The sequence below is a fragment of the Sarcophilus harrisii genome, chromosome 5 (assembly GCF_902635505.1).
Source record: "Sarcophilus harrisii chromosome 5, mSarHar1.11, whole genome shotgun sequence".
In the NCBI taxonomy this organism is placed as follows: Eukaryota; Metazoa; Chordata; class Mammalia; order Dasyuromorphia; family Dasyuridae; genus Sarcophilus; species Sarcophilus harrisii.
In genome coordinates this window covers 274,124,005-274,143,498 of record NC_045430.1, presented here as the reverse complement: position 1 = coordinate 274,143,498, position 19,494 = coordinate 274,124,005, and the positions used below count along the sequence as shown (strand labels likewise).

Genomic DNA, 19,494 nt, shown 5'->3' with positions numbered 1-19,494 from the left:
ACTACCAAGTATACCCTTAAAACGGCACCAAAGACTTGGGTGTGACCTTGAGAATGGGACAAGCTTTAACTACTGTTCCAAAGCGCTGATGGAGGAGGCAGGAGTTTGGGTGAGGGAGAAGACAGAGAAGGGCAGGAAGTCCCAGCCCCACTGCAGACACACGGCGGAGGGGCAGGGTGGCCGGTCACTCACTTTCTCATGCTCAGAAGATGCCCAGGGACGGCTGGGCAGGGAAGAGCCGAAGACGCCAGCGGGCCAGTTCCCCCCCCTCCCCCCACCCCCCCAACGCCACACTGAGAAACACTTTAAGCAATGCTCCACGTGGAAGGAAACAAGCGCGCCCTTACCTTTGTGTGCAATGTGACACAGGTCTTCCTGCATTTTGGAAAACTCTGACGAGGTCTCGGAGCCATCAGAATAGTTTTTGTCTTCTCCAAAATCCAGTGTTGACAAATTCGGATTGGACGCGTGGAGCCTGATTGGGCCCGAATAAGGCTTGGGGACCTGGGGCGACAGCAACAGAGGAGGTTCCTGGAGGGGCGGAGCAGGGAGAACTCTCCCGTCCCCCACCTCCTTCCCTTCCCCCTCTCCCCAAGCAACCTGCCAGAGTCGAGGTTTGGACAGCAGGGGCCGGGCCAAACCCCAGGCAGTGGTACTGTCTCCTCCGGCCCCGGAGGGGCCCCAAAAGCCCCCCAAACCTGAGTTCTGAGAATCCACTCGTCCCCAAGAACTTCCACTGAAGAAATGGGCAAGAAGCCACGTTTGCTTTGGGAAAAGCTCAAAGGGAAGCTTGGTGTTCTGCTGCCTCAGTTGTCCCAATAGTGTGAGCGAGGGAGGCAAGTGCTAGCTAGGGTCAGTGCTTCAAACCGGCTGTGTGGCCCTGGGTTGGGTATTTAGTGCTTCTGAATCTCAGTTTCCCCAAGTGAAAAATAGGGCCCAACTGAGCCCCTAGCTCACAGGGCAGTCATGAAACTAGGTGTGTAGATTATTCAGCGCTCATCATTGCAAGGGACCCATCTACAGATCCAGCAGCAGATTCTCCCTTCCCTTTTTGGAGAGTATTTCCAGGAGATGGTTATTTGTCCCTGGAACATTCTTCAGTGCCTTTAAGTAAATGGGGATGGAGAAGCTGCGGTCAGCATCCTTGGGGCAATACCTACATTGATCGGTCCCCCGGTTCTCTGAGGAGACAGCTTCATGCAGGGATCAGGGCACAGGACTTGGGATCATGAGGACCAGGATTCAGATCCCGGACTCAAACATTGACCAGCTGTGGAAAACTGGGAGTCAGATCACCCTTTACGCCTCAACCCCCTCACCTGTAAACAAGGAAGGTCTACCTGGGAGTCTTGGCTTTAAAGGTGGCCTTACACCGTCCAAACAGCTTTCCTCGCCTCGGGACCCCCTGCATTTCCTCAGTTGGCCCTCGGCGGCAGGTACTGCCTGAGAGCAAGGCCCAGGGCCCAGGCAGCTGCTTTGATCTAGTGGCTATCCCTGTTAAATATGGAGGGCTGGGCCAGAAGAGTGACCCTGGACTCCTACCCAGTGGCTTCTGAAGGGGCGGAGGAGGCAGTGTGTGAGCAAAAGGGACACGAGGAGCCGGACAAGCCTTTGCCCCGAGCAGCTTGAGGCCTCTCGGATTCTGAGCAGAGCCAGCAGAATCTGAGGCAGCGGGGAAGGGCCACTGTCAGCCACGGCTCAACTCAGGCAGGGAAGGAGAGCTCAGAAGAGTCAGAGAGAAGGGGGAGTCTCTGGAACCGCCTCATGCCACCATTTTCTAATGTCAGGGAGTGACCTGCCATGCCAGTGGAGTGATTAAAGGCCGCCTTCCCTGCCCCAAGCAGGAGCTTGCTCTCAGCTCTCCATCCCTCAGAGGTCAATCCTCCAGCCTTCATTATCTGCCCGGGACCTTTGGGGAGCAAGTCGGTAACACGGTCACCCGGGGTCGGCCCGATGCCCACGGAGGCACCGGGTACTCCTAGCTCTGCCCCTAAGTGCGCGTCTCTTCCAGAAGCGTCCCCTGCCGCAAAGGGCAGAGAAGCAGCCAAAGCTGGCCAAGTGTCCCCAGGGGCTCAGGTTACCTGCAGCATTCCTTTGGCCTCCTTGCTAATAGCTCTCGCCCGCCACCGTCTGTGGGGCCTTTTTTCCTTTTTGGGACTTTCAAAAGCGCCACCCTTCAGCACAAAAGAGGAAAGAGAGGACAGAGCATGAGGCTCTGCAGAACGCGTCCGGAGCCCAGCAGAGCAGCACCAAGCCCCATCCCCAGCAGCCAGCGGGCCACGGCGACCGACTGGCAGCCGCCCATCTGCCAGGCCCAAAGGAGGAAAGGCGGGCGAGCCCGGGGAATCCCACTGACCTGCAGGGCGTTTATCGCTGGGGCCGAGTAAGTCCTGTGAAGGACCTCCATGCTCTGGAGGAGCTGACTCATCTCCACCAAGTAGGTGTGACAGTGGGCCAGGTCTGGAGGAACAGGAACACAAGTGAAGGGAAGTGTGATCACAGGAAGGAATGGTAGAGACGATCTTGTCCAAACCCTCATTTTACAAAAGTGGAAACAGGTCTAGGGAAATGGGATAAAGGGCAGAGCCAGGATCTGAACCTGCTCCTCTGACTGAGCAAATTGTGATATATGACAACGGGAATTTTGCCGTGCTGAAACAATGGATAAGTGGAATTTGGCAAAATCTTAACATAAAGAAGAAAGAACCTACAAAATGGCGTATGCAACGAGTAAAATTAAGGCAACAAAGGCAACACTATGTGGGAGTTGACTCTGATGAATTGTAATGACTGATCTCAGCCCCAGGAAACGGACAATGAAACAGCTTTCTCTCCTCTTGGTAGAAAGGTGGTGGACAAGAGGTGGGGAGCAAAAAATGGTATACTCTGTCAGTTGTTTGTGTGGCTGACACACAACATAACCTTTTCCTTGTCCCAAGGTCTCCTAGGAAATGTTTGGGAAGTTTAGAAAAAAAAAGAATATGAAATCTTATACATATTTCTAATTTTCTTATCATAAATTAAATAATGCAAAAAAAAAAAAAAAAGTTCTCCATTAACAAGTACATGTCTATCTTCCCATAAGGTCAATAAGATCCAATCTCCCCATCTCAATGCTGTGTCAGAGCATCCCTCTGGGGCTTTTCATGTTTTTTGGGACCCATTTTCAGGCCAGGTCCCAGCTTGTGAATGAACTACCCAGGAATGGCCGTCACAATCTAACACCTGCTTGCATCACCCGGGAAGGCTGCAAGGTCACAAAGAAAGCAATAACCCTTGCCCCAATTGGCTAAGATTAAAATATCACGCTCGGTCTAGAATGAAGCAGGAGGCTTCTCCTTATGGAGATCCAGACTTTCATGTACAAGTGCTGTCTGCAGATTTGCCTAAAACAGATTTCCCTGAGCTAGCTCCCCTAGCAACAGCTGGCTCCCACGTTTGCATTCTCTGTGAATCCTTCCATCTCGTTATCAGTTGATTGCTCTGATAGCCTGTGTTGTGCATCTGGAAATCTTACCATGGACTCTGGAAAGGCCTCCGTGGCAAAGGCAGCTTTCCAGGGTCAAAGGTGAGGCAGCCTGGGAGGACAAAGCTCACGTGGCCAAGGAGGAGTGAGGTGATCATAGAGGTGTTTGTGGAAGAGGGAAGATTACCTTATTAAGTTTCAACCTGACACCTTGTTAGCTAAGAACCTGGAGGGGTCATTGAGTCCAACCCCTTGCTCCCGGCAAGAAAAACAAGGCAGGGCAAAGGGCATTGGATTGAGGGCCAGAGGACATGGGTTAGAAGGCTGGCTTGGCTAATCTGAGGCTAAGAAGCCCAGAGGAGACAGTGATGCTCATGTTTGCTCAATAGACAATCTGCAGGAGGCCCAGATCACACATCAGAAGCCATCTATGCCAACCTCCTCATCTCCAAAGGAGGAAACTGAAGCCCCCCGAGACAAAATGGCTCCATTAGAAGTATAATCCAGCCCACTTGGACAAAAATGTTTGTAGAGGCTCTCTTTGTAGTTCAAAAAAAACTAGAAAATGAGTAGATAGATGCCCATCAACTGGGGAATGGCTAAATAAGTTGTGATATATGGAGATAATGGAATATTATTGTTCTTTTTTATTCCTTTTTTTATTAACGCTTTTTATTTTCAAAACATACGCATGGATAATTTTCAATATTGACTCTTGCAAAACCTTGTCTTCTAAATTTTTTCCCTCCTTCTCCTCCCCCCCCCTCTCCTAGATGGCAAGTAATCCAATATATGTTAAGCAAAGACTTCTATACCTATTTCTACAATTACCATGTTACACAAGAAAAATCAGCTCAAAAAGAAAAAAAAATGAGAAAGCAAACCAGAAGAATGAAAATACTATGTTGGGATCCACACCCAGTTCCCACAGTCCTCTCTGGGTGTAGATAATTTTCTCCATCACAAGACCATTGGAACTGGCCAGAATCATCTCATTATTGAAAAGGGCCACGTCCATCAGAATTGATCACCGTATGATCTTCTTGTTGCCGTGTGCAATGATCTCCTGGGTCTGCTCATTTTTGCTTAGTGTCAGTTCATGTCAGTCTCTCCAGGCCTCTCTGAAATCATCCTGCTGATCATTTTTTATAGAACAGTAAGGAATATTCTTGTTCTATAAAAAATGATGAACAAGCCAATTATAGAAAGGCCTGGAAAGATTTAGAAGAACCAGGAATACATGGCCCACAATAATAGCAAGAATATGTGATGATCAATTATGAAAGCTTTGGTTCTCAGCGGTTCAGTGATTCAAGGCAATCCCAATGGACAGAAAATGCCATCTGCAGCCAGAAAAAGAACTGAGGAGACCGAATGAAAATCACACATACTGTGTTCACTTCTTTTTTCTGTTTTTTTTTTTTTCCCTCTCTCCTAGTTTTTCCCTTTTGCTCTGATTTTTCTCTCCCAACATGATTCATGAAGCAATGTGAATTAAAAATAAAGAACTTTAAAAAAAAAGAAGTGAGATCCAGACTCCAGAACCAAGGTATGACCCTCGTTGTCAAAGACATATGGCTTTAGCCATGATGGAGAGGACAGTGTGGTACAGTGACCAGCATGGCAGGCTCAGACTCAGAGGTTACCAGCAGGGCGACCATCAGAGTCTCAAAGAGTCTCCGTTTCTCTGTCTGTGGAGTGAAGTCCGTAGGATCCACAGGACCCACAGGACTATGAGAGCTGGATGGGATGACACATGTCAGAGAACTTTGGCCTATTTCATGGTGCTCTGTTAACATCAGTTGCTGCCATTATTATTGCTCCACTAGAGGACCATGAGCCACTCACTCCCTTCTGGACTTAATTTTCTCTTCTGAGAAAGCAGCAGGTTGGAGGAAGTGATTCCCAGGATCCCCCCTGCTCAGCACCTACCCTGCAGTGACCTCCCATCGATCGACCTCAGGAACAAAGGGTAAAGGGCAAAGTGGAGAGGGTACAAATACCTCTCTTTGAGGATGAAACCGGCCCGAGCTCTAGAGTCTCTACCTTTGGAGCATTTTTCCATGTCTTCACAAGACTGGGGCCAGATGGGGAACCTGACTTCTCCACAGCCAAACGACAAACTGCTTCCCGTCTGCAGCGAGCTCTGCTTTGATATGCTGCCGCGCTGTTCCACAGACAACAAAGGAGGATGAGGAACACAGATATATCCTGGTGATTTGGCTGAGGATGGCAAAGCAGCCTGGACCGTGATGGGATGCCAGGGCCTGGTAGGGAGGCCCGGCAGCCACCATCAGACCAGGAGCTACCGTCCTTGACTCCCCCCCATCTCCTCCCTGCCAAAGTAACAAGGTCACAGACCCAGCCAACAGCAAAACATCATTTGGAATGTTTTGTTTGTTTTTTGTTTTGTTTTGTTTTGTTTTGTTTTTACAAATACCCTTGCCTAGGTGAGTCCATCCATTCATGGTTGGGGGAGGACTGAGGTCAAGCTAGATGAGGGACAGGGAGGACAGAGAAGACAGAGAGAGGAAAAGAAGGGAGGGAAAGAGAAAGGGAGATTGAAGAGAAGGGGAAGAGGAAGAGAAGGAAGATGGGAAAGAGAAGGGAGAGAGGAAGGCAGAGGGAAACAAAGAGAAAGGGAGATACACAGAGAGAGAAAGGAAAGAGAAAGAGAAGGACAGAGATACACAGAGAGGAAAGTAGAGAGGGAGGGAAAGAAGAGAAGAGGAAGTAAAAAAAAAAAAAGAAACAGGAAAGGAGAAAGGGAGGGAAGGAAAGAGAAAAAAGAGGGAGGAGAGAGGGAGGGAGAGACAGACACACACAGAGAGAAAGAGAGCCAGAGAGACAGACATAGACAGACAGATGGGGAATAGAAAACACATTTTCGGGAGGGAGGTATATTCTTTTCTACATCCTCTCAGTGTACTACCTTTATGAAATTATCTGATTACCCCAGTTTGAAGTGACTGCACACAGTTAAATAATTAAGTATGATTAGAGCAGAAATAGTAACAAGAAAACAAAGCTCATGAAAAGATCAATGGAATGAGTCACAGGGCTCAAGTCCCAGTTCTTCCAGTTAAGCAACTTAAACCAGTTTTTGAAGCTCTCTGAACCTCAGTTTTCTCATCTGTAAAATGGAGATAATCACATTTGCATGATCTGTTCCAGGAAGGTATTATGCAGATTGTGTCTTCTATGTCTGTGTGTGTGATTTTTCTTCCCAATTTTGCTGCAAAATTCCCAATTTGAACTGACTGCACAAACACAGTTAAATAATTAAGTATGATTAAAACAGAAAAGGTAACAAGAAAGTCTCATCCATGCATTCATGCACATGAAACAGGTTCCTCTTTATCACAAAATCTTGGAATTGGAATGCGAAGGGGGCCCCCGGTCCAAGCTGAACAAGAATCCTTTCTCTAAATTATTCGATAAAAATCATCTAACCTTTGCTTAAAGACCTCGAGTGAATGGAGACTCCTGCTTCCTAAAGACACCCATTAATCTTTGGCCACGAGGAGCCCCAAGCAGCCTGCTTCCCCCACGTCCCCGGCTACTCTCTCTGGACCCGAGCAGAACGAGCCCAACCCTGCTTTTACATGATGGCCTTTAAATGCTTGAAGCTAGTTCTCCTGTCCCTGAGACTATTCTTCTCCCTCCACAGTTTCCTCAGATGATCTCCATGCGCCAAAAGTTCTAGGTTTTTAACTATGTTGATTACCCTATTCTGGACACTTTCCAGCTTGTCAATATTCTCCCCAATATGTGGCCCTCGGAAAGAAAGACTCCAAATGTGCTCAGATCAAGACAGAGCAGCTTGGGATTCTCACCTTGTCCTTGTCTGGACACTAGACAAACTCATCACTAACCCTTCCACTACAGATCTAGGTGATGAGGGTACAAGGCGACTCTTTCCTTCCTTCCTTCTCTTCTTCCTCCCTCCCTCCCTCTCTCCTTCCCTTTCTCTTTACCTCCTCCTCCCTCCTTTCTTTTCTTTTCACCCTCTTTCCCAGTTTCCCTCCCTTCCTCCTTCTGCTGTCTGGATCCCAAGCCATCTGGAATTACCTTCCTAGTTGAAACAGAGTCAAATACTCCAGAGGGGGAGTCTGTGACAGTGGATGCAGAGAAGAAATGGTTAACATCCCGTGGGAACATGGCAATCTCATTTTGACGGTACACTCGGTGGTGACGGAGCTTGGCCACCCACTCATCAAAGACTTCCTCGGACTTCACCTAAAACAGAGAGGCTCGAGATTGTGGAATACGTCAAGCACAACATTGAAAAAGATCAAAAGCAGCCACTGGGGCCCCCAAGTTCTTCCTCTGGCCTCCACTGCAAAGCCCTGTGATGTATGTAGTACATGCTCGAGTCTCCATAGCTTGGACAGTACCAATGGCGCCTGCATAAAACCAGCACAGTATAAATGTTGGCTGAAGGAAAGTGCACTAGAAAGTCGTAATTCTAATCTTATGAGGCTGGAACAAATGCTACTTCAAGGGGAAATCTGTGGAGGAAATGAGAAGCCTGGGATACTTCTGGCCAACTCGAGAGAGAGCCCAACTTCTGCACTCTTTTAAAAAATAAATAAATATAATAAATGGCAATTTATATAATATATATAAATATAACATATTATATCTCATGTAATGTTATATATTACATAATTATACATAACATATACTTACATATTGTATATAATATATGTAAATATAAAATATATACATATAATTTTAAAATATATATTTTAAAATATATGTAAAATATATATATAAATATAATAAATGGCAATAAATTACAAAAAGAATCATCACTAATGATTTTGACCTGCCTTCCAAAGCATTGATAGGATTCTCTGAGACACAAACCAGGGCAGCTAGTTGACACAAGGAACTGGAATCAGGAAGACCTGAATTCAGACATTTAAAAGCTGTGTGACCCTGGGCCAAATCATTTAACCCTCTTTGCTTCAGTTTCCTCATTTGTAAAATGAGCTGGAGAAGGTGACAAGAAAACCCCAAAGGGGGCGCTGAGGACTAAGATAAAACTGAAGTGGCTGAACAATCAAAAAGACCCAAGTCCCCAGTCCCCTTTCTTTGGCTCACCAAAGCCTGTTTGTTTCCCTCATTTTTTTCATGTCCTGTAACATGATAGAAAGTATCAGCAGACACTAAAAGCCTATTTGGAACTCAAGGCTTGTTTGTTCTGTTGAATTTTTACCAGATCAGGTGCCCTTCCCTCTAATCAGGGCAAAAGATCAGGATTTCACAATTTCTGATTCAAAATTTAATGCAATTTTTTGTTTTAGTATGAAGTTGCTAACCTGCTTTGAGGGTTCAAAGGGAAGACACTTCTTGTGCAAAAAACCCAGCAACAATAAAAATATTACAATGGCTCAGCTCAGTCTAACAAGCAGTCCATGAGTACCCATTATGTGCCAGGTACTGTGCTTGGTGCCATAGCCACAAAGACAATAGACAAAAGACAAAAAAACAGCAACAATAAAAATATTACAATGGCTCAGCTCAGTCTAACAAGCAGTCCACAAGTACCCACTGTGTGCCAGGTACTATGCTTGATGCTGTAGCCACAAAGACAATAGACAAAGATACACTAAGCAAAAATGTAACAATTTCCCCCTCAAAGAGCTTAAGTTCTACTGGGAAGATACAATATATACCCAGAAAAATCGATACAAAATATATATACAATAGCTTTGGATGAAAGGAAGAATCAGGAGACAGCTTGTAAAGGAAGCCCATTTGAGGGATCCTTCAAGGGAAGGAAGAGTCTCCGAGGGATAAATGAGGAGGAGGGGCAACTAGATGGTGTAGTATATAGAGCATCAGTTCTGGAGTCAGGAGGACCCAAATTCAAATCTGGCCTCAGACACTTAACACTTCCTGGCTGTGTGACCCTGGGCAAGTCACTTAACCCCAATTGCCTCAGGGGGAAAATAAACATGTATATATAAATAAAATAGCACTGATCTCCCAGGGTTGTTGTGAAGATCAAATGAAATTTCTTATATAAAGTCCTTTGTAAACTAGAAAAGTTCTACACAGCTGAGTGTGAACCCCTCATCCTCTGCAGGGCAGGATTCTAATTCATGATTTGAAGTGACAACTGGATCACATATGGTGACAGATTTTTGTCCAACAGAAATATGCAATATAAATGAGAATAATGTAACCACTTCAGGAGTCACACTGACTAGAATCTAGACCTCTAAATGCTAGCAATTAATAGTCATTATTAATATTAATATAATATAATTATAATTAATACAATATTAATATGATTAATATAATTATATATATACACATAATTAACATCCCTTTGCCCCAAACTTTAGTGGTTATAAATCCCAACTTCTCTAGAAGTTCAAATGAAGAGCAGACAAGTTTTTCCATAGACTATTAACCCTCTGAGAGGACGGCTTATTTTCATTTAATCAACTAGAAGCCCCATGAAGTGTTTCTCCTCTCTTCCTTCTTGGATCAGTTATTCCTTTTTTTCTTCTCTATCATGGAACATGGCAAATGTCTCTGCACACATAATAACCAAGCCTGGAAGCCCCCCAAAATAGCCAAGATCCTCCAAAGTGGGAAAAAATCAGGGGTCAATTCTGTTAGTTGTACGGCACTTCTATAGAAGCACCAACTAAGAGCTTTAAAAAAAAAAATTCTCTCATTTGATCCTCATAGTAACTCTTTTATTCCCATTTTACAGTTGAAGAAATCAAGGTTAAGCCAAGGTTAAGTGACTTGCCCAGAGTCACACAACTAGTGAGTATCTAGTATAGAATGAGGATGGGGGAGAATCACATGGGAAGGAATCACAGTCATTTAGAATTTTTTAAAATGGAGGTTCATGTTAGAAACATAACCAGACCAGTAGGCAATGACAAACTGATTCAGGAAGGTGACTCACATCTCTCTCAAGCCCCATCATCTCATCCAGCAGCTTCCCTCTTTTTACAGATGAGCAAACCGAGGCTCTGAGGGTGGCTGACTGGCCAGTTTCTCTGCCCCGACTCACGAGCAGGGAGCGTTGGCTTCCGTGGCAGCTGGAAGGCTCTGACAGCGTCCCAGGCTTCTGTGAGAACAGACTCTATTTTTCAGCCACTTAAGGGCTTGAGATCAACTAGGGTCAGGTGACCAAAAATCCCTAAGAACTTTGTGCCTGCCCCTGGTGAGACTCCCTCTGGACCCCGACTCCCTCACCCAGTCTGGTAGCGCTCCCTCCCATTTTTACATGACCTACATTTATGATTAACAGGATCTCGCTGCCTCAAACCATTATTTTTTTTAATGCACCATCAATTTTAGGGAAAGAGAATAGAATGCCTCCCTCTCAGTGCTAGGAATCTCCCAAACTGGAGAAAGGGGGCGTGGATGGGCCGGCCAATCAGCTTCCCGGTCTGCTGAGAGACGCTCCACAAACTAAGAATGGAAGCAAATGGATAAAGCAAGATTCCTTGCTCTCTGGAAAATAGGGAGGAATTGTGGGAGTCTCCCGAATGTTAGCCATCTACCAGAGCCCTCGAATTAAACCGGGTCTGGGAATGGAGGCCAGCCAGGGCCATGAGCCTTCCTCTGGGCACAACTCTGTATTTCAGGAGCTACAATTTGAGCTGCCAATACGACCACAAGGTAATGAAGGTTTTGGCCACAGAAATGCTTTGGAGAAGATTGATTAACTTGCCATTTGAAACTGCATGTTCAATCCACTGCTTTCTCGGTTATTAAAATAAGCAGCTGTGGATATAAATTTGCCTCTAAAAGGAACGTCTTACTCGCATCCCATAAATTTCCCCCTGTCCTCTTATTGATGATTCTTTTAAAGGTAATTTTCCTTTGACTAATTTGTGGAGGGGGTGAGATGTGCATCCCTGAACAGAGTGCCCGCACCAAGAAAACCACAGCTTTGCCATATTATTGAAGTAGATCTGAACTTGTATAATAATGAGTCACCACAGACTTCTAATAGGTCATCAGGGGAGTATCTTGAGATCTCAAGGCTGACATCATTGTTTTAGATCCTTCATTTGTAATGTTGTTAAAAGCAGTAAGAATTGTTACATCAGAAATATATTTGTTTAATTATTCATGTATTGTTAGGTTTTCTTATATTGCCTCATCGAAGATAATACAATGCAATTTAATATGACATAACAATATAACATACCGTGTCATATAAATAACAACTTGGAATCACTGAGGCAGCAGATGTACAGTAGACAGGGTTGGGATTAAAGTCAGAAAGATCTCAGTTCAAATCTAGCCTCAGATTCTTCTTAGATGTGTGTAGGTCATTTAATTTCTGTCTGCCTTAGGTCTCTTGGGGAAGATAATTGCACTTACCTCTGGAGGTGCGGTGGGGATCAAATGAGATGATATTCAAAAAACACAGCACTGAGCCTGGCACATGTTAGGTACTTAAGAAATATTTGTTTCCTTCCTCCCTCCCTCTCCCCCCTTTCTTTCTTCCTTCCTTTTTTTCCTTCCTTCCTTCCTTCCTTCCTTCCTTCCTCTCTCTCTCTTTCTTTTTTCTTTGTTTCTTCCTTCCTTCCTTCCTTTCTTTTTTTCTTCCTTCCTTCCTTCCCACCTTTCTCAAGGTGACCCAGTTTGTGTCAGAGATGGAACTTGGACCTGGGACTTCCAATCTTCAAGGCCAGTGCACAAATCATATGGCACATTAAAGTTTGCAAAGCCTCGTTCCTCCTCTGCCATCTGGGGCTCCCTACGACCCTGGTACCTGGTTATCATCCCAAGGTCATCCCTCGTGTGAGCGGCGGGAGTCAGTGCTAAGCCAGTTCTAAGCCCCAAACGCCGGCTCTGCCGGGCACCCCAATGGCGCCCCTGTGGGAAGCTCCTTACCTTCAGGTGGTAAATGTGCTCCTCGGTATCGAGGTCTATACATTTGGAGGACTTCTTGACGGACATCACGGAGAGCCCGACGTCAATGGATCCATGGAGCTTCTCTCTCTCAATCTGGCCGGAAGCACAGCACACCAGAATGACCGTACGGCCGGCAGGATGGGGTTCCCATTTGGGGCCCATCTCAACAAGGCAAGGTTCCCACCTCCCGCCCCTTCCACTCTCTATTTCCCAGGGACATGCTATTGACCGACTGGACAAGCTTTCCCAAGCCAATGAGGGGACAATGGTTAGGGACTTACATCAGCCAGGTTCTTAGCATACTTCAAGATCCCTTTCTCCAAGAAGAAGAATCTCTGTTGGAAGAAGAGCACATGTTGCTGAAGGGGTCCAAGGTTAAGGGAACTAGAGAAGAGGTTTTAAGGGACCCTCTCCACAAATGGGGCCCGGCAGGGCCTGGGACCCACTCCCAAAGTCCCAAAGAAGCTGCAAGGGCAGGCGAGGTACGCTTCAGATCCCTACCTTATGCCAGCCTTTGAGCGGCCACTTCCTCTTCTTCAGGAGAAAGCCCTTCTGTATCTGGGGCTCCTGGGTGTAATTCATCTCTCCACGGAGCCCTTCCACCACTTCCCAGCTGTCCTGCTCAATGAGAGACCAAAAAAGGGTCACTTGTTTAAAAAAGGAAATTTCCCTCTTTCCTTAAGGAAGGTGCAGAGACATCCCAACAACCGCCCCACCCCCCAAGTCTCAGGTATTCTTCCTCTCCCAGCACATCCTGGCTTTGCTTCCTCCCCCAAATCCAGATTCTTAACTCTCGCCACCCAGGCTGCTCTCTGACTCTCTCTTTTGTCTGCAGCAAGAGAATGATGATTAAATTAAACAAACTTTTGTTCCATTTTTTTCCGTGAGAACGTCTTGCAGATTCTATTTCTGTTTGCCCTGACAAATCTTCAGAGCACAAATGTCCCCGGCAGCCAGGGATCAAGGGAAACGGAAGCCGACGTCAGATTTTCTTGGATCAGAATAGACGTTAGAAAGAGACAAGGGTTTCAATATGAATAGAGAAAATGAGAGAGAGAAAGAGAGAGAGGGGAGTAAAGGAAGAGGGAGGAAAAGGGGGAGAGAGGAAGAATAAAGAGAGGTATTTAGGTTTGAAGTCCTAAGATCACAGAAGATCCAGAGCTAGAAGGGTCCACCAAGTTCACCTCATTGGTTTTCCCAGGGAAGGAGCCAAAGTCGGTCCAATGCTTTGTTCAGCTTCCATTAGCGTTCAGGCCATTAGTGTAGAGCTGAGCTTCCACATGAGATCTTCCTGCCTCTGAAGGCAGCACGCTACCCACACGCTGCGCTCCTGCTCCTGAGCTCCCCCAAATGGTCTTCAGCATTGCCTCCCTTCTACCCCACGGGGCCCTAATGCTGACCTCAGCTCCCCAGGCCTATCCACCCTAGAGCCTGCTCTTTGTTAGCCCCGAGGATGTCACATCTCCCTCAAGCAGCAGTTAGTGAGCTTCCTCACAAGTCTGACACAAGTTTGGAGCTGGGCAGGCTCTCAGCACGCATCTACTCAAACCGTCCCCAAAAGGAATGTAAGGCAGCAGAACCCTACCAAACAGCCTCCGCCCGCCATCTCACCAGCCACCATCCCCCCTTGGGCCACTCTCCCTTTTCCCGGTATCTGATGCAGCTCGGCCTCTGCCCCATCCTCCCCCTGCATAATGCTCCGGTCTTGCCCTGAGAGGCCAATCCGTCACCCACATGACTCCTTCCAATGCCAGATCCACAGATGATCCACAGATGAAAATCTACAGCAAAACCTGCCTCTTATCTCTCCCCTAGCCGCAACAGCTCGAGATGTCCTTGGTGAGGGAAGACGCGCTCCCTCACGGGTGGCAGCGGAATCACTTTGGAGACCCCGGACAAAAGAGCCATCGACATTTGTTTGTGACACAAAAAGAACTTTCTCAGGTCTCCCTGTGAACGCTTCCGATCACAACAGGGATAAAAGCGAAGTCAATCAGACACACATTGTGGGAGGCAAGGAGGATCCCAAGCAGGGGCCCCCCTGGAGTCCTCACGGTGAATGATCCCAGAGTGAACCGCAGCTTCCGCTGCTCATTTCTGAGAAAGGCAGCCTGCGGGATAAAGCAGCACTTGGAGTCTGGCCAATACGTTTGAGCCAAGATGTGGAAAATCAGATAAACAAGGAGGAATAAAGAAAATAGAGCGAGTTTCAAGACAGTTGTCAAGGAAATAGTCCTGAAACAATCAAAGCCTTTTAAAATTTACTGAAGTCTCTCAGAACGGCCTTCAGAACTGCGAACATTGCTCATGGGGACTCTTTCGGACCCCATGTGGGGTTTCCTTGCAAAGAGCCTGGAGAAGCAGCTCATTTTACAGATGAGGACACTGCGGTACACAGCTTGAAGGGCTCTGCTCAGGGTCACATGGTAATACGTGTCTAAATCTAAATTTGAACTCAGATCTCTCTGCTTCTTGCATAGCTAATAAAGAGATTGAGGCCCAGGGCGAAAGAAGATTGTCTTCTCTATACAGACATGATACACGTACACTTCCATTGCCCTGAAAGCACCAGGAGCCCAGGGGGGAGGGCTCAAGTACTGGAAGCAGAAAAAGCTGAGTCTGAATTCTGCCTCAAACACTAGCTGGGTAACCTCTCTTACCTAGAAACATCCCTTGATGTTTCCTCCACTAGAACATGGAGATAATGATAACGTCCCCCACCTCTCTGGGTTGCTGTGAAGAGCCAATGAGATTAGATTCACCTGGTACACAGTAGGTACTTAATTAATGCTTATTCCCTTCCTCCCGATTCCAGATCCCCGGAAACCTCTGGTCTTCAGGGAGGTCATGCTGGCACTGACTCGGTGGAACACAAACACCTCTGAGCTGCCGCTCTGCCCTGCCCATCATCGGCACCCTAGGGTCGTACCTCGTACAAGGCAGGAAGGAGAGGAGACTGGCGGCGGCGTGGGACGCCCAGCACAGTCGCTCCCAGAACCATCTAACAAAAGGGCAACACACAGAACGCTCCTCAACGCGGGGACAGAGCGGGTGTTTCTTCATGTTCCTGGGCTATGGGAAGGCGGTTCTCATGTTGCCGGGATTGTGGGCATCTCCCTGCGGGGCAGGCATCTCTGCTCTGGGCATTTCAGAGAGGAGCACGCTGGCCCGGCCAACACGCCAGACCGAGGACTTTCCCACCCTCCAGACCAGCAGCCCCACGGAGGGGAGCAGGGGCTGCCGCGTCCCCGCCTCGGCAAACCCTTCTTGGGGACGCCGGGACAGATGCTCTCGGTAATAGCATTACCAGAGAAGCAGGACCTGGGTTATCCACTTTATAGAATTAGTGACTTAATGCTAAAAATAAACACAGCCTAATTTCCTTGGAGACTCAGAAGGAATAAGCCCCAGCCCAGAAGTCAGTTTGCACCTGCCCCTGACACTATGGGTGTGGCCTGAGGTGGGTTATTTAATGCTTACATTGCCTCAGTTTCCTCTTCTGGAAAATGGGTGTGCACCACCTACCCAAGAAGGCTGCATAAGGAGTGGAAAGGGAAAGGGAAAACTTAATCCTGGCTCTGGAGAAATCAGGAGGCCTGGAGCCACAAAGATCTGAATTCAAATCCAGCCTTAGACACTTTCTAGCTGGGTGGGCCTGGACAAGTCAACCTCTGTTGCCTCAGTTTCTGCAATTGTAAAATAGGTACTATATTAATAGCCTCCACCTTTCAGGGTTGTTGCAAAAATCAAAGGAGATCAGATATTTGTAAAGCTTTTCACATAATGAGTAGCAAACAGTAGGTTTCTGTCTCTGAGTAGATCCGAGATGTTCATTATCTTGATTATAATTTTGTGAAGAAGACCAGCTGTGATCTGCACGAGCAGATTCCCCACCCCGGGGAAGTCACAGGTCCTTTCTCCTGGCTTAAGAGAACCGAAAGAGCTGGGTTGGAACCCGAGACCTCAAGCTTACTATTTGCTTGACTCAGAGCTAACCAGATTCCCTATCTGTGAAATGGGCACTGTCCTGCAATTGGGAAGATGGTGCCCTCTGACTCCTGCATAAAAGGCTGCATAAATGCCATTGTCATTATCATGGCTATTCCCTGGGCCTCAGTTTCCCTTCTGTAAAATGAAGGCAGGGGCAGCTGGGTGGTGCAGTGGATAGAGCACCAGCCCTGAAGTCGGGAGGACCTGAGTTGAAATCTGGCCTCAGACACTTCCTAGCTGTGTGACCCTTGGCAAGTCATTTAACCTCAATTGCCTCAGCAAAATAAATAAAATAAAATAAAATGAAGGCAAAGATTGGACAACCTCCAATGATCCCTCCAGCTCTAGTTCCTCCACTTCTTTCAGTTCTAGTTCCCTTTTTTTTTTTTTTTTTTTTTTTCCATTTCTAGATCTTCCAGCTCCAAATTCACCATTCCTTCTAATTCTAGATCCAGAGGGTTCTTCCATTTCTAGATCTTCCAGTTCTGGTTGGTATAGATTCTCAGGTTCTTCCAGTTCTGATCCAGTTTAGACCCTTTCAGGCCTTCCAGTGCTAGATATCCATATGGTTTTCTGTTCTAGATCTCCAGCCCTTCTGGTTGGTTCTAAATCCTGATGCTGTTCCAGTTCTAGATCCTCTGGCTCTAGATCCTCCCATTCTTCCAGTTCCAGATCCTACATTGCTTCTGGTTCTAGATGGTCTGTTTTCTAATTCTAGATCCTCTGGTTCTTCCGGCTTTAGAGCCCCCTACCTTGGATAATTCACTTCCTCTCTCACCATATCTTACCTGGGAAAATTGAACTAGACGTTCTCCATGGCCCCTTTCCATCCTAAACTCTCCTAATCATTCAGTTGCAGAGGAGGTGCTAGTCCGCATGGGCATAGAGAGTTTCCCCCCGGGGAGTTTCCTGTCCCTATGACTCGCGGGTCCCATCACTATCTGTACCACGCGAGGGAGACGGCTCCTTTGGCCGGAACCTTTGATACATGATGGGAAAATTGGAAAAGCAGGTTCACGGCAAACCATGAAGAGCCTTGAATGCCAGACTAAGAACTCTAACTAAAAGTAGGCAATAGGGAGCCATTGAAGGAACTTTGGGTAATTCAGACGTGTGCGTGCACACACTCACTTTCCCCCTCCCCACTAGACTTCATCATGTCAGAAACTCATCCTCTGGACCCCCACGTGCTACTTGCTCCTGGCCGCAGATCCTCACACTGCGGGGTCAGTGACACTCCCTCTCTGCCCATAGTGGGCCAGGGCGGGGCCGCTCCCCCCACATCCAAAGGCCCCGAGGAAGCCGGAGGAAGAACGTGGCCGATAACCGAGGCCCCGGTGAGTGTCTGTGGGCCAGGAGCCCACGCTCTGGGAACCACCCGTTGCCTCTTCCCGGACATCACAGATGAATCACTGCTCCTCGTGGGCCAAGTCCGGGCTTTCCCCCTAATTGCCTCTGGCTCAGCGCTGCCCTACCTGTCTTAGAGCGGGCCTTTGGCCAGGGAGCTTAACTTTGATTCCGGGAATGTTTTAGAGCAGCTGATTAAAGAGGTAGCTGGCAGACACAGCGAGAGCGGAGCCAGCCTGGCTCCGGTAAGAACAGGGCTCGCCAGGTTGGTTCCACTTTCGAACTCGGACCTCCAAGAGAGCGAGGCAGCAGGGGACAGAGCACCGGACCCCATTCAGGAAGACTCATGTTCCCGAGTTCAAATGCAGCCTCAGACATTTCCTGGCCCACATCACTTCCCCCTCTCTGCCTTAGTTTCCTCATATGTAAAATGAGCCGGAGAAGGAAATGATCTTCCCGTCCAGAATGTCTGCCAAGAAAACTCCAAATGGGATCCCAGAGAGTCAGACGGACACAAAGCCTCACAAGATGGCTGAGAGGGTCAAATGAGCTAAAACATCAGTGTTTGTTGGCTAACGTCGTCGTTGTCCTCTTCCTCCTCCTCCTCCTCCTCCTCTTCCTGCTCCTCCTCCTCCTCTTCCTCTTCCTCCTCCTTTTCCTCCTTCTCCTCCTTCTCCTCCAGCCCCTGTCAGCTTTAGCTCCCACCCTCTCTCCAGCTTCTGGCAGTGAGAGGCCCTCACTCGCTCAGCCACAAACAGTTCAGAGCCAGACTTGGAGAACAGCTCAGAGGACCGAGCTCGCTCCCTCCCAGAAAGACTAAATGTTTTTCTTTCAAAGGATATGATCCCGAGGCAGTAATTGCTTGTGTCTGCCCTGAGAGGAGGGAGAAGATATTTGTTATCAAATAAGTTTTCTCGTCAGCCAGTGGGAAGCACCTACTACTTGCCAAGGTGCCCCGTGCGTGGTGGGGGGCAGTGAGGAGGGTCCCAGGAAAAGGAAAAGGCAGGACCTGCCTCAGAGACTTACAGGAAGGAGCGCCGGACTGAGGGACAGGCAGTTAGAACTCTGCTACCTACTGTGTGATGTTGGCCATACCCTCCCTTCTCTCAGACTCAGTTTCCTCCCAGTGTCTCACAGGCCTGTAGCACAGAAACCATTCAGCAAATTCTAAGGGCCTCCCATATGCTTCCTAAATGTCCCGAGCCATATTTAGATGCTCTAATTATTAGGAAATCCATCCTTAGATTTGAGCTGAAATCTGCTTCTCTGTCTCTTCTGGCCCTGAAACTGAGAGTAACAACAAAAAAAGGGGAACTAAACAGACAGTTAAAGGGAAACATCGAGCCCTAGATGACCAGTTGGGGGTCACCCTCCCCGGCAGCTTCCTTCTCACTGGATCTTTGCTGATTGGTCCCACCTGGTGGGGCCTGGGCCCAGAGCCCAGGCAGCCATAGTTACTGGTGAGCAGTCGGACGAGGGGACTGAGAGCAGGAACCTCAGGCCCAGAGGACAAAGACGGCTTCTGTGGTTCACCTGCACCCGCGGTGCCTCTGAGAGGTCCCCGATGCCGGCCCCGCCTGTGTCATTGTCACTCCCAGACCAAAACAGGCCACGAGCAGAGCCGTCCGGACACTGCCCGCATGCCGTGCGAGCGCCCGGGCCCTCTCTAACTCCTCAGGGAGAAGCCATTTCTGCGGCGTTCAGCGTCAAACTTAGACAGGGCAGGAAACAGAAGGATGGACACACGCTTTTTCCTTCCCATCACTCAGCCCCCCAGCCCTACC

The 19,494-nt window shown here is 47.8% G+C and overlaps 1 protein-coding gene across 7 annotated transcripts in view; it reads right to left on the bottom strand.

Moving 5' to 3' along the window:
• OSBPL3 (oxysterol binding protein like 3) overlaps positions 1–19,494 on the bottom strand; it is a 126,297-nt gene that overhangs the window by 48,897 nt on the left and 57,906 nt on the right. For 5 of the 7 annotated variants that reach the window (XM_031940578.1, XM_031940577.1, XM_031940576.1 and 2 more), the window contains 8 exons: positions 12,875–12,991; positions 12,655–12,708; positions 12,353–12,466; positions 7,538–7,705; positions 5,513–5,633; positions 2,357–2,460; positions 2,082–2,174; positions 348–504 (listed from right to left, as the gene is read on the bottom strand). In XM_031940578.1, the coding sequence (XP_031796438.1) occupies positions 348–504; positions 2,082–2,174; positions 2,357–2,460; positions 5,513–5,633; positions 7,538–7,705; positions 12,353–12,466; positions 12,655–12,708; positions 12,875–12,991 (928 nt within the window). The remainder of the gene's footprint in view (positions 1–347; positions 505–2,081; positions 2,175–2,356; positions 2,461–5,512; positions 5,634–7,537; positions 7,706–12,352; positions 12,467–12,654; positions 12,709–12,874; positions 12,992–19,494) is intronic. The other 2 variants (XM_031940580.1, XM_031940582.1) reach the window with 1 other exon arrangement.